Below are 16002 nucleotides of genomic sequence, written 5' to 3' on the forward strand. Positions count from 1 at the left end.
AACCCGAGGGCCATGCTCGGGTTTATCTGTCTTCAGAGAGGTTATGGTATGGTTACCAATAACATTACAGAGTGAAGGGAGAAGAAAAAGATTTCCCTCCTTCTTCTCTTGATAAGTATCTGTCTCAATCTATTTTATGGCTTTTCAGGACTCATGCCAGGGCACAGAGGGGAAAGTCAGGTCTTGTAAGTAAATTACAGTAAAATGGCAGGTATTTCTCATCAAAATCTAAACTGACTTTTACAGGCTTACTGTCAAGGTCTATTACTTCATATAAAAGGGGGGGCACTGAGTTCAGTTGGTTTTCAAGCAATTTTACACTTGGGTTCAAAATGGGAAGAAAACACGGTTCAATAAGAGATTTATGTTTTTGATTGGTGGGGCACGTGAGGTGCAGGAATGGAGGGATGATTAGGGAGCAATGAGAACCGGGGTATTTCTGGGATGGATGGAGATCCAGGTTGACATTAATTTGGGCCTGGCCTTGACTAATGTAACTATCTCAACGTAGGAGTTCAAGGGGCTTTTCACTGGATGAATAGGTGACAGAAGATGGATTTTCCATCCGCTTTTGTTGAAAAGGTAAGGGCATCAGTTGAGGAAGTGGAGGGCAGAGCAGCAAGTGAAGCAAAGATAGCGAGTTACTCGGTGAATAAATTTGTATACAAAGTCAAAATATTTCAAATCTAACTATAAAGTAAAGAATCTCTCTCTGTCTGTCTCTATGAACGGAAATTGCCTATCTCAAAAACCGTTCATCCGATCTACTCCAAACTTGGCATCTATCTTGCTCAGGACCCAAGGACGTGCAGTGTCAAATTTGGTGCAATTTGGACACAACAAGATCAACATTATTAAACTCTGAATAAACCGAATATAGCACACATGCTATGTAGCAATGGGAGCTGGGACTCAAGAGGTAATCGACATAATCAAAGGCATGCATGACACAAACATGGCTGCGCCCGATCAAAATATGATTCCTCCATAAAACAAGCTGCAGTCAAGAACACCCACTCGTGATCATCTAAAATGTGGCATAGACATAGACCCAACAATGTAGTGCTCTTTAATCTCTGCTAATTTGAAAAGTCTTTCCACAGCATTATGACTGTTCTGTTCTGCACAAACACTTAAGGTGAAAGCAGCAAAGCGCTTTGTTAGGATTATCAACAGGTGGAACATGTTTCTGTTAGCAGTCACTTAAAATTTATTTTCTAAACGTTTCCTCATTGACCATATCTTAAAAGTAATTTTTGCATTGCTGCTGTTGGGAAATGTAACATTGGAGCAGTTCCACTGGTCGTCATGGGGGGCAGTGTAGCAGAGTAGCCAACAGTTCAAGTGAGACACGACGACATCACAAGACTAGGAGGCTTTAAAAGTCCTACAATATTGGAAATGATGTTTGTCACCAATTTAGTTTGTGAAAAGAATTGTTGTGATGTATTTGGTGGCTGCACAGACCACTGCTGTCTCAAGAGGTACATTATTAAAACACCTGCAGTGCCACCATGTTTGTTATCAGGTACTTTTCATTCTTCCTCTTCTTCTGTATTTTCTGTTTGCATGAACTGCCATGTATGAGTGACAAAACAGTTTAAAGTAACATTACGGACTGCCGATACAGTCTGACTGGTTTAACAGTCTATATATCGTTTATTTTCCTCACCCCACACCGATACAAAAGTACATTTACACATTTTGAACAGGCACTACACTAGTACAACTACATTTAAAGATTATATATTAATATCTTTAAAAACAACTACAAATTTCCTATCAGGAATTAGCTGCTGTATCACCAGAGTTACACAAGGTGAGCACAAGGTGATAAAGAAACTGTCATGTACATGGTTAACATTAACTTAGCATGTTGTTTGCCCTAAGTGCTATAGAACAATGTGATAAAGGGCTGGAAAAGACAGCTCCTTTGTTTTCCTCTCATTAGAGAGGGCCGTCTCACACTCCACCCTTGACTGCCTCGTTATTCCTTTAATTAATCAGTTCTCATCAACGGCACCCTCTCATTCGTTCAAGGGCTCTACATCCCGCTATTTACTGCCTCCATTTTCCTCCAGCAATCCTGCATGTGTTTCTTTTATCATTTCGGAAAGGCTTTCACCTCCCCCCAAAAAAGTCCCTGCGTCCTCCTGCCTTCTCTGCCTGGGACCCCTGTCTGATTATTATGCCATTAAGCCTCTCCTCCTCTCCTCTGAAAGAGCAGCAGGGTCCCTCTCCAATCTAAAGAAGTCCTGGGTTTTTTTCCCCTCCTTTCCCTGAAATTACCCGGCGACGCGTGCCTGAGTTTCTAATTGGCATGCCCGTCCCTGGAGACGGCCCCCTCCCTTCTTCCTAATGAAAAGCCTCGGCCTTAATTACACTTTCCAAACGCTGATTGTTATTGACAAAACTCCTGTGGCTCGGACAAACGACGGCAGATTAGCTCCATTACAGGCAGCCCTCCAAGAAGAGAAAGAGAGGGATTTCAAATCGACAATGCAAAGTGAGGCGGGATAAAAAGAGGGGCTTTCAATTTTTTTCCATGTACCTTTCTCTTAATTGTTTGGGCCATTGCTCCACTTAAGATGTCTCTTTCTTCCCCCGATGCCTCTTTTCTGTTCCATTGTGTTGCCGTCAGTGTACTTTTAGTGAGGGGACAAAAGCCCAGTTATGTTACTTGAGAGAAAATGTTCATCTTTTGTCAATAGACAGGATTGCTGATGGCAGCATGGGTAAACAGGAGGATTTGGCCTAATGCGTTTGTTTGCCTGCAAAAGGTACATAGACTGTCTAAAGCTGATAGGGCTGTAAGGTCCAAAATCAACACCTATCATCCAGACAGGCAGCCTGCTCTCCATGTAACGCCTGCAATCACTTATTGATGAATATGTACAGAAAGCAATGGATAAAAGATGTCACACTCACTCAGTTTAAATATCAAATTCCTATTTTTCTTCCACACACTCCATCCCGTTGGCTCGTTTTACCTATTTTATCTAGTTTTTCCACTGCATGTATTGCACTGCTAAGCCGGCAGAGCTTAGACCTGGGCAGCTGTGCCTGTTGTGCAGATTTTTTTTTCCAGGCTCAACAATATCTCCGTCTTCCTGATTAATCTGGAGCAGAGCGCACAGTTTCACAGTGGGGGGCCTTTCATTGCCTCTCTAATGAGAAGCTGTGATACATCATGCCTCGCAGATAGCCAATCGCACCCTAGTCCCAGGGCACACACACACACACATACAAACACAAAACAGGACAGGAATAATAAAGCACGTTCTCTGAGCCCCCCCAAGGCATCTGGGCACACAGCCCCCCACCCACTCACCAAACCTGACCTCTGAGTGATGATGTCACATCCACCATACACCGCCAACCATGACAGATGATATAATCATACCTACACTACTAATCTGCCCCATGTACAAATATTCTTCTGGCTTCTGTTTTTTAAAGTATTGATGTGTAGGATTTTGTGGTGACTCTACTTCCAAGTGTGTAGGAGAACCAACAGTGGCGAGTGCTTCATTGTCTGTTCTGGGCTACTGCAGAAACATGGTGGTACAACATAGGGCTGTCCATGGAAGAAGACCCATGTCCCTCTGCTGATGCAAACAGCTCAGTCAAAAGGCTCATTTTTGAATGATGTTAGATATAGATATGCACAAAGCTTCCTGTCTGTATTCTGTATTAATTTTGCTCATATTTGTGCACATTTTCTGAAAGTTTACAGATACAAATGAAACTGAGCAGTACTGTAGTGCTGCAGGGACGATATTTATGGAGGCCAAACCAGAAGTTAGCTTTGCTCTGGTTCATTCTACAAATAACCAATGGGATGTTTCTATTGGATTAGTGCAGAAAATAGTGTGGGAGACAAATGCTCATGATACAAACATGTTTTGCTCTGCAAGATAGTCTTCACAAATCAACACAATGTTTTTGAATGATTTTTGAGGAGTACATGCAATCACCAGAAATAGCAAATCTAATGTTAATGCCTATAAACGAACTACACCACAGTCACATGACTCAACGTCACACCCACTAAGTAACTAGTATAAGGTGTGATGATTTTAATGTAAAAGCTTCAAAGCTTTTAAATCCAGGTTCAAATTCACAAATGGGGTATTTCCTGTCATATTTTTTGTTGTAGAACAGCATGTAAAAATGCCACAGACCAGAACAAAGAAGTATTGGAAATAACGTTCAGCATCATTTACTTCAGGTAAAGGATTCTCCGAGAGGTATTTAAAGACCACACAGACCGCCACCATGTAAAACGTGCCTCCACTTTTGTCAACAGGTACATTATTACCCCCCCCAGCATCGCCATGATTGTTGTTGTCTCCTCTTCTGTGTTGAAATATGTCAGCAGCAACCTCTATGTTTTAAACAGATGTATCAATTTTTATTTGTAAAGGGGGCATAAATGAGCCTTTAGGCAACAAAATACAATGATTATATGCTAATGAAAAAATAATTAGGATTATAATACTATTTTTCTGACATTTTCTGACATATTCTGGCAATAAGTCCCTGTAAATCTTAATCACTGGACCTTTAAGTCAATTTCTGAATCTATTGTAACTATTTTTTACTATAAACATTTTTAAAACTCACATTTGACAATCAGTAAATATTTTTCATGTTTTTGATATTATCCCATAGCAGTTATTTTTAGTTGTACATTGTAATGATATCAAAAACAAAGATTTTCTTTTTATGGAGGTTGTTGGTCTCAGGAGGAGAAGAAAACATCTTCCACACTCCACTGATTTTTTTACATAGTAAATCGCTCGGACTGAGTATGTTTCAGTGTTGTTTTGAGGCCAAAGGTGTCTTGTATGGAGGGTTTTTTTTATGCCTGGCGTCATGGGATGAAATAACTTGTATTGAGTGTTTGTCAGGGGGAGGTAAGAGGATAAAAATACCTTGTATTGTCCTTTTAAAAAAGGCTTTGCAGGCCTCACAAGAGGCCACCCCATAGTGATACCCCGAGGCTATATCTCCACAGACCAGGCACAGCCTCTTGGGGAGGGAGTTCAACATGTATTCGCACTTTATGGACGAGTCCTCCATGATGGTGCTGGAGCAGTCATCATAGCGCTTGCGGCAGGTGCCGGCCCCAAGCCCGCTGGGGGTGAACATGGGTGGAGAGTCCAGGCCGTTGGAGTGGCTGTTCATGGCGCTGACATAGCCACCGCTGGCGTCTGAATTGCCACTGGGGCTGTGGTGGCTGACCGTGTCGATGACCGAGGAGGGACTGGATGGCTCTGTCTTGATGTAGGACCCACAACTGGAGGGTAGGTGCCGGTCATCAGCGGCCATTCTATTCAGCAGCCTGGGGGAGGTGTGGGTGGAGAGAGTAGGGGAGTTGGGGAGAGGGTTGATGGGAAAGGGAGGAGAAGAGGAAGATGATTAACAGAAGTCATCAGGGAGTAGAAATGAATCTCATCAACCAGTGGAGTGACATAAATGCCTAAAAAGCAAAATACTCAATTGACATTAAGTACAAAATATGATGAATCTGTGGTAATTCATGCCAACAGCTTCAGAAGAGTGACCGAGTGTGAGCGCACCCTTCAGACAAAAATATTCAGGTGCAAGACAAAAAATATCACTGGAGGGTTCAAAGGAGGAAAGTGAGGCCTGCACGTTGTTAGGGTCAAAATAAATATGTTAATTCTCTTTTAGGACATTCCCTTTAAGGACAACCTCTCCATCTAGAGAGCCTGAGGAAGATCTTGTAGATCAAAATGTTGCCTTTAAAAAGAGAATAAAAATATTTATTTGAAGCTTATGAGTGTAACCTTCAATTAATGACAACAGAAATTATTGTTTCATTTAACATTTAACAAGGCGTTACGTTAAAGTTTATAGAATTAATGAATCTAGAGCGAATACATTTCTGAAAGACAAGCCTTGTCCACTGACGATCGCTCCATACTGGCTGGCTGCAGTTTAGGTCATAAACCCCACCCTCTGCCTGTTAGTGGATGCAATGTGGGCTGGACTAAAATGTCAAATAAATTTGGTTTCGGTCATTTTTGGTAGTTCTCATCATGCTTATGTTTGTTCACATGTTACATTTCCTAATAAGTTTGGTATTATATATAAAAAAAAAGCCAATAAAAAGCCTATAAAAAAGCCAAATTCATATCATGATTCACAGCTGATACTGTGGCTTAGGGATGAAACAATTACCAGTTTCACAATAAACCACAAAAAACTCCTACTGAGTAATGTTCATTTAAAAATTTAATATTTGATTACTGCACTTTAAAACACTCACAGTAAATACTGTCCAGTAAATACAGTCATCTCAAAGATGTCACTAGTGCAAGATGGCAGTGCCCGTATCAGGGATATTTTGGCATCATTTCTTATAGTGGGATGAAATGGAGACACACTGTCTATCTGTATATACCGTCTATGGCCTTGACATTCAGCTTACAATTGAACACACACTTTAACTGCTATTCTACAGAAGATAAACACCTAATTGAAAAAGATGTGCCAGAAAAGATGGGAGATGAGACATTATGTGTTTCATGTGATCAAACAGTCTATTTATTAGCCAGACATCTAAATGTGTTGCCTATCTTCTTTTGTTCTATCTGTTTTTATAGACTTTCCAATTTTCTGTTCTCTAAACCACAATGTGTCCTAACCCTCACTATAAACCAGTGAACCAGAGGGAGGATCTTAAGTGCTTCATTAGCCACACACCACGGCAGCTGTGAAAGCGCTTCAGTGTACAAATACACACAACTACAACACACGTCCACACACAGAAGCGCGAATGTCCACACAATACAAACACAGAACAGACAGAAAGAAAGTGAAATAGGGAGACTGAGAGGGACAGAGGGGGACAGAGAGAGAGAGCACTCAAATAACTTAACACGCAAGTGCACGCACACACACGCACACACACACACACACACACACAAACAGAGCACATCAAGTCGGGAGCATCTCCATAGTTTAGAGAGCAGAGTGGACCTTGGCTTGTCTCCTTGAGTCAGCAGTCAACCAAAAGGAAACATGATGGCAAGATATTGACTTTTTCACTGTCTGCCTAATAACTGTATTTTGGAGTACATGCAATATGATGCTGTAACGTGTGCAGACTAAAGTGCAGCCTTTTGGCTGTGGCCACAAAATGCACTCTGAAGCCTTCCTCGCCCATATAAATCTATTTCTGTCCCACTCCATAACCTTTAACTTGAAATTGCACCGGGACAAAACTCAGCCTGGACATGTTGGACTCGTTCTTCGGTGAACTAAAGAGGTAGAGGAGATGGATAACTCGATGTACTGGGGATGCAGTGTAGACATAGTGACCTATCAGGGTCAAGGCGAGGTCACACACTTACATACACACACACCCCTTTGCATTAGGTACCACGGCAGAGGTGAAGGGTCACCTGCACTTGCCTGCATTAACAAAATTGAGCCTTGCATGGCTTATGCAAATTCAGACACATGGGCTCCTAGTGAGTGGCAGCTAGACAGCCCATGTTGGGCCTTAGCACATTAGGTCCATTAGCATATTGCCAACTAATGGTAATGTTTACATATTTGACATGTCAGTTTACCATCAGCACAGTGAGAGGGGCGGGGGGATTCCCTACTGGGCTCTATCTGCCTGATTGGATGATCGCTGTCTGTCTCAGAACGCTTCAGAGGAGACAGGAAGCAAGAGGCCTCCGCCGTGTCCCCTATCGGTCGGGCCGGACTGCCTCTTGCTCTCCGAGGCTGATTTAATTGTGAGGGTGGGTGACGGAGGGGTTCAGGCCCAGGGGTCAGTGGGTCAACCTTATTTTCTCACCCTGGCTTCCTGGGCCCGTGGAGATGGGGGTCAGCGTGTCAAATTAAATCTCATTCCCAGGTTTCCCCTCCCCGCTGTCATGTATATTCATCAGATCTCCAGGTGCCTAGCACTTCTGGAAATTCACAAAAAGGTTAACTGCTAAAATAAATAATAAAAAATGCCCCCTGTTAAAACCGTTGACCTTGTGGAATAAGCCCTTTGCCTGAGCACTCCTGGAATTCTTCTCGCAATATAAAGCCTTTACTATATAAAACTGATATACAACTACCAGCGTGTCCAATTTCCAGTATTTCTTTCAGCTGCATTCTTATAATTCAAACAATGCAAAAAAAATACATACAGTACCACTGATACTATGCAGATTCGCTGTTTTAAAAATGATCCACTTGTGCTCTTAAACGTCCTTGCAGACAGAAATTGAAAAAGTGAATCCATTTCATGCCTTTCTAAAATAGAACTTGCCGCTCTTGATAATGAATGCAGATTGCATCCCCATAAATTAATGCACGGCTCTGTGTTCATCTGCTTTATGCTCTCTGTTTCAGATGGATATGTGCACCTGTGCGTTAGGGGCACCTGCACTTGGCTTATTAAAGGCTATATATTAAAACGCAGCAGCGCAAGATGGCTCCATTTAGCTTTTATTTCACAAATTCAGAGTAAGCTTAACCCCAGTTCAAAGGCCACCTTCAGGGTGACACTTAGCATAATTGCATAAGTGTCTTAACTGTTTCCCCTCCAGCTCTATGTGGTCATTTATAATAAATGTGCTGAACAGAATCCCCTTAACTCATTCTGCTATGACACATTATACCACTGCTATGCTTATGTTTTTAACAAGCCTGCATATATTGATTAATGATACTGAGGGAATACTAACCACTTGAACCTGGCGTATTAATCAAACAGTCTAAAATATTTCTATAAATATTAGTAATCTCTAATGGGACAGGTCCAATTTAAATCTATAAATACCATTGTATGGGAAAATGAATTATGAACATTAAATAGTTTGACAGCAGCAATAGTCGTAATAAATAATTCAATATGTGGGGCAGGTGCTAATTAGCTTGTGTGCTACACAGACAGGAAAGGGTCTGCTAAACTAACTGAAGCTATAAAATCCATAGTTCTGTCTTCCTTCCTTCCTCAAGGTAAGAGCATTTCAAATTCTGCTGCCTGGCTGCCCAAAGGAGCAGCGCTCGTCTAAGATACACTATCTCTTTTTTCTCTCTGTTCCTCCTCCTTTTGTTCCCTTTGTACCGATCAAAATTCATGCTGAGTAGTGGGTTATGGGCCCGCAAACGCACACTGCGCAGTTTGGTTTTAATCTGATTCCACCTGGCCCCCCTAACAGCATTTCAGATCCCTAATATCATTCCACTGGTGCTGCTGTGACCAGGATTAGCTGGCCTAATGATCTGGCAGCTCGTCTCACACTCACTGTTCCTCCACTTCCTCCACGGAGGAGAACTGAGGAGGAGCGCTCGCTCTCTCAACGCTTTCCTCGCCTGCGAGCGAAAACTCAGAACACTGGATGACACTGCCATAAGAACACAGTACATTCAGGATCTAATTGAGCCAATTTGTAAGTCTTCCTGCTGAGAGCTTCCTGCTCACTTCAGGAGGATACTGACATCCTCCAGCTGCACTGTAAAAAAAGAAGTTGAGATGATTCATGTTTTCAAGATAACTGTCTTCACTATATTTTTGAATTTTGAATCAAACTAAAGCTACTACAAGGAGTTTTTAACTGGCTATAAAACAGTTTGACGTCTCTTTATGATCTACATAAGCAAACATGACCATCAGTGAGAAGGTTCGCTGTTTCTGTAAAGTTATACTCAATGTCTGCAACTGGGTCGGATGAAACAAACCCATTTCCATTTTTCCAGGTAAAATTACAGTGAGCAGTGTTAGCCAGTTAAATAAGGAGAATATTCTTATTCAGTTAATTTTATTTTTGATGTTATATTTTGTGGTTCTTATGCCGGGAACACTTTTCTCCACAGGGGCCTCCAAAATTAACACACTATGAGAGCTCCTTTCCCTGATAGGTTTTTTAAAGTTCTCAAATAAAATAAAAAAGGTCTCGCTAACTTTTCTTCTCAGAAAAACTTGAATGTTTGAGTTTCAGAAAAAATAGAGTATTTCCAAAACTAAATAAAGTGGAAGGGAATAATTGTTAATAATTTAATATTTTCAATTGCATCCATTTTTTTTTTCAAGCATCCAAATTATGACAAATCAGGTTCACAGCTTACTGAACAATTTCTGAAATACATTTTTTGGGGTTCCCAAAGAAAAGCAAATTATCTCAACAAAAGATTATTAGTCAGCAAAACTTTTTTTTTAATTAATAGAGTTTGACTTAAACACACAATATGTGAGTTCTGCCACTTGGGGTCTCTCACATTAAAACAATAACAAAACACGTAGTTTGATGACGGTGTGAAGTAGCGTGGGATCATGGGAGTTGTCTTCATTATTAAAACACCATAGCCAATGAACACCTATCTGACATGTTCATGGCTGAGGTAATATTACAGTTCATGTTGTGTTTAGTCACATCTGCAGACTTCCCTCCTCACTCTGTATCCAATGTATCTTGTGTTTTCCTGGAAGTTACACCAATAACCAGTAACTACCTTGCAGGTAATACACTGTTACCTTGCAAATTACAGATTTCTGAATATTGTTGTAAACATTTAGGATAACGTGAGTACACAACTCAACAAAATATATAACATAAGTCTAGCTTTTTTAGACACTTCAATGTGAAAATGTTACCTAATATAGCTTTAAAACTCCTTGAAATTATGATTTTTCACAACTACTTTTTACAGCATGCTCTCTGGGTAACTACAGCGCTCTTCCTGTTTCATGTGTAAATCACGAGCACACACCCGTGTTAGAGGCTCAGCTCAAACAGTGAGTAAATTCTTGATGTCCTTTTCACTCTCAAGGCCACCAGACACCAAAAACACAATTTTCTAACATTTGCTAACCTCATCCCAGAGTGTCACATCCTCGCTACCTGATCGGACTGGGTAAGTGGAGGGGAAGGGGAGGGTGGTGGTGGAGGTGGGGGTTGACATCTGCAGGCAGGGTGATGGTGATATCAGATGCCCCAGTAGGGGCAGATCTGTCTGGAGGGCCCCAGGCGATGTGGCCTGATAAGCCACTGGCCCCAGAGTCAGCGCTGGTAGGACGAACTCAATTAGCTCCTGACAGACCTCCTCTCAGCCCAGCTCAGCCTCGCCGCCACAGCCAGAACCCACTGGCAGCTGCCACGCTGACCTCTCCTCCAGGGGCCACTGCCACCTCTTACCGCTCCAACACACAGCCAGGCAGGGATTCATTTTTGGGAGAGCGGACAGCACGCTGAAATTCTGCAACTAAAGTCAGAGAGACGCATGCAGCAGCGGTAGTGTGTGTGTATGCCACCAAGGGTGCTCGGTGTGTGTTCTCGCAGGGGAAAATGTAAATGAAAAAGGACTGGGGCTTAGGGAGGGGTTGGGTGGCCCCTGGGAGAAAGGAGGGGAATGGATGGAGATTCCAAAACACACTTAGTTGAAATATGGAGGACGCCTTTCTGTCTAACGGGCTCCAGGTTAATGACCATCAGGGGAATAAGGGGCCAAAAGACTCTTGGGGCGATGTGTGTCTGTGCTTATGTGCTCATTGGTCTGAGTGTGTGTTTGTGTTGCAGACAGAATATGAAAGATGGAAATATGGCAGCAAGGGAGGGAGGGGGTGGTTGGTTGGTTGACGGCTGTGGTTTGGTTGGAGGCAAGCCCGGTGCTCCATAGGGACCCATTCTAATCTATGAGGGAGAGGCCCCTAATTTTGGAGTTTCTCATTCATTAGTCCTGCTCTGGCAGAGAGAGGAGGGAGGACCTGAAGGGAGGGGAGGGGCCTCTTTATTAACGGATATGCCAGACACTCAGGAGAAGCTGACAGAGATTTATGATGTGCAGATCTATGGAGGCAAACAAAAGGGAAGTCGAGGAGACGGAAAAACAGGAAAAGACAAAGTAAGCGATACATGAGGGGAAGGGAGAGAAGAGACAGAGAGGGAGCTGTGTTTATCGTACCGATGGAGAGCAAGGGCCCCGGATCAATAGTCCGTAGACTGGGGGCTCGTGCAGGGTTACCACAGGGGGGGGAAACGTAGCGCACTGTGGCCTGGGCAATTAAGTTTTTCAGTCTCCAGCAGAGGATTATATTTAGCTGCTCCACAGCGATGTCACTGTAGTCTTTATAAAGCCATGAGCTCACTCCACTACGACAACATGAGCCCCATGCTCCAGCGGCACCACAAGATAGCGCTGGCCAAGAAGCAGATCACATCTATTGATCCCCCCCTCCTGCTCCTTCCTGTTCTAGAGATGCTGCTGGCAGGAAAGAGAGGGCCTCTTGTGATACAGGCGCTGCTGTTTGTCTGACGTAAACTGTCTGGGCCGCACTGGGCAGATCTGGTTCTTATAAGGGGCTGAGTTCAGGATGTTGAGAGAAGCAAATGGCTAATGATAGAGCTACCGTCAGTGGGGGGATGAGACTGTGAGAGAGTTGTCGGTCGTCTAAACTTCCCACTCTGGAGAGCAAAGAGTTAACAATCGTCTGTGTGAACCCAGTGGGGAAGCTCCCTGCAGAGTTGGACAGCTCATCATACTGTATGTAAAAAAGAGGTTCAGTGATAAGTCTAGTCTGCTGTGCAGCACATTTGGGATCAAATTTCTAATTCTGCCTTTTCATTAGAAAAGATTAGTTTCCATTACATCCATTATGTGGCGTGGCCATGGTATAATTTGACAACATAGATTTACAATGGCTTATGATAACGAGAAACAGTAATTATAGTCCACTACTGGCAAAAATTTACCATTAAAAACAGTTTCTGATTATCAACTAGGGCTACAACTAATGATTATTTTCATTATCAATTAGTTTGCAAATTTCCACAATAGACATTTAGTCTGTAAAATGTCAAAAAAATTGAGCCTAAAGTGACATCTCCATCTGGCCAACAGTCCAAAATTCAATTCTCTCTTTATTTACTATAAATAATGAAGCAAAGCAGAAAATCCTCACCTTTAAGAGGCTGAAACAAGCAAATGTTTCACATTTTTTGCTTGAACATTGGCTGAAACAATTAATCAATTATTAAAATATTTGGCAACTAATTTTCTTTTGATCAACTACTCAATTAATCAACTAACCTTGCAGCTCTACTATCAACGTTCTATTTATTAAAAGTCTCCTCCAAAACTCATCACAAGCAAACCGGTGCGGTTAACGACATCAGACTCAACCTGGTGGTGTGTGATAGGTTACACACATACTGTATGTTTTAACTCTATTCTGCTTTATGACAGTTCAGCTCTGTTTAACATGTGAATGATGGAGCATAAACATGTTATGTTGCACTAAAAAGCAGCGCTGGGAAATATATCAATATTACATCAATATCGTGATATGAGACTAGATATCGTCTTAGATTTTGGATATCGTTTTATCACGATTTGGCATTCTGGCATGTCTTTTCCTGGTTTTAAAGGCTGCTTTACAACAAAGTGACATAATTTTCTTCACTTACCAGACTGTTATAGCTGTTCTATTATTTTGCCTCTACCCACTCAATCATTAAATCTACATCACTGATGATTAGAGATCAAAAATCCTTTTGTGTTAATATTTTGTGAAAGCGCCAGTAGTCATCTCTACAATATTGTTGTAATATCAATAAATATGGTTAGAGGTATTTGGCCAAAAAAAATCACAATATTTGCATTATTAATTAATCTGTTGACCACTTTCTCAATTAATCTGTGAAAAATGTTGATCACTATTTCGGAAAGGCCAGAGTGATGTCCTCAAATGTCTTGTTTTGTCCATGACACAAAGATATTTAGTTTACAATCACAAAGAACTAAAGAAAACCAGAAAATGTTCACATGTGAGAAGATGAAATCAGAGAATTTAGACATTTGTTCTTAAAAAACAAATACATAAATGATAATAAAAATTATCAGTTGATTATCAGAATAGTTGGTGATTAATTTAATAGCTGAAAACTAACCAATTAAATGTTGCAGCTATAAATAATACACTATAAATTTGATTTCTGCTTTTTGAAAAAAAATGTCCTGACACCTTGGTGGAACAGTGTGGTTTCTTTTCAGTAACACAGATGTTGTCATCTATAAATGAATATTTTTCAGGATATTATCTATCACAGAATCTTTGCATGATTAAGCCATAAGCATATCATGACAGTACTGTATATCATGAGTAACCTTGTGAGTCACAAACAGTGTGAATTCTGTATGTAACATGATAATATAGTAAATCAATACAGTCAGAGGAAAAGATCCAAAGATTTAGTATGACCACAGTTTAAACACTTCTCTTTTTTAAACTTGGTAATATGCTCCCAACTAACAGGCCTATCCAGACTAATTCTGCAGGAGTAAGTCATTAAAATTCTGTTTTATGCTACAAATGGCTAGCTTTTGTTTAACTGCCATAAATTATGTGGAAAGCCAGCGGATATCAACCACAGCACACCTCTCACGTCCTCTCAGTGGGGTTCCTTATGTAAAATAAAGAGGGGGGATTATAAAATATGACTGATGGAAACTTGAGCAAAAGGAAAAACTGAAATGAGTGCAAGTCATGCATGGCTGTATTTGTGGAACAAACTGACAGAGAACAGATATTCAAGAGAATGGTTAGATTTATCAGAAAGGTGAAGGATATTTCTGAGTGCATTACATGTTTTTGCAGTGTGTGTTTGAGTGTGTGTGTATCCCAAACAGAGAGAAATATTATTATAAAGGGTTAAGGCTATTTAACACAGTCCAGTGTAAATCACAGGTTTAGACACAGTGACTGTGCGTACAGGAGGACGGAGGCACAGAGCCATGCATGAAATTACTTCATTAATCTTCTTCTGATAGGCCGTCCTTGTTTAGGGGGAAACTCTACCTGCTAAAAACAAAGAGCCCATCCTGCCTCCGTCATAAATTTCCCTCTTTATAAAAAGAAGAGCCAAATACAAACAGACAAATACACATGCAAGCACATGCACAAGGCAAAATTAACAGCCCAAAATTAGGAGGTTTATCAGGTGTCCAGGAGCATTTAAATGCAATCAGATGTGTAAATGTTTGTTCACAGTCAGAGTGTAATCATGGCACATACGATTAAAATAACAACATTATATAACACGATCAAGTTAGAAATTTAACTTCTCACATTTAAGTTGTTGTTTGTACAACTCAAAGAGCTTCAAACTGAACTGACGCTGCTTAAAAACACTCTGACTGTCTGCCACAGCAGCAGACACAGTCGTAGCAATAGCCTCTAGCTTTTTACAGGCTCATCTCTACCAGCTGCCACACATTCCCCATAAATAGTGCTGGTAATAAAAAGGCGGGTGGGCCTAACTGATTTATACGGCAGTGTCCACCACCACCACCACACCATTCAGGAATAATTAAACTTTGGGGATATTTCCTGAATTAATGCGTCTCCTTCAGGGGGCAATCTAAACATACATTTCAGCGTTCAGCACGTCTGGTGTGTCACCGCCGGACGTACTGGGAGGGAGGGAGAGACTCTCCAAGTGGCAGGTTCAACAACCAGCCACTCAATGTGACCATTCGATTGCACTTAGCGCTCTAGGGTGGTCTCATAAGGAGGCGTTTTAATGTGAACATGTTTTGTGACCAACAGGCAAGTATACACATGAGCACACACTGTTGTGTAATTTGAAGGCAGACGAGAAGCAAACACACACACACACACACACACACACACACACACACACACACACACACACACTTTTACACTAAGAAATATGTCAGTTATCAGAGCAAATTATTGTTTGACAAGATAATATTTTGCAAAGAGGCAAAACCTGATAATCAGACTAAATTGCTGCGTCATTTTCATTCCAACATCATATTTGAATCACTGAAAAGATTTAAAGGTACAGAACCAGGCTAAGGCGAAAAAAACCCAAAACAATCAAACAATCAAAACAAGCAAAGCCACATCAGTTTTAGCACCCAGCCGATACTGGATTCTGGGGGCTGGTGCCAATATGAGGAGTAAAAAAAAAAAATCAGATATCAATATATCAACCAATATTC

At 41.3% G+C, this 16002-nt stretch overlaps 1 protein-coding gene across 12 annotated transcripts in view; it reads right to left on the reverse strand.

Moving 5' to 3' along the window:
* esrrb (estrogen-related receptor beta) overlaps positions 1–16002 on the reverse strand; it is a 75892-nt gene that overhangs the window by 39990 nt on the left and 19900 nt on the right. For all 12 annotated transcript variants that reach the window (XM_084742043.1, XM_084742042.1, XM_084742044.1 and 9 more), the window contains one exon: positions 4938–5347. In XM_084742043.1, coding sequence (XP_084598169.1) covers positions 4938–5334 — 397 coding nt within the window. In that variant the 5' untranslated portion in view covers positions 5335–5347. The remainder of the gene's footprint in view (positions 1–4937; positions 5348–16002) is intronic.

This window comes from Lutjanus erythropterus, chromosome 18 (assembly GCF_056507025.1).
Source record: "Lutjanus erythropterus isolate fLutEry1 chromosome 18, fLutEry1.hap2, whole genome shotgun sequence".
NCBI classification, from domain to species: Eukaryota; Metazoa; Chordata; class Actinopteri; order Lutjaniformes; family Lutjanidae; genus Lutjanus; species Lutjanus erythropterus.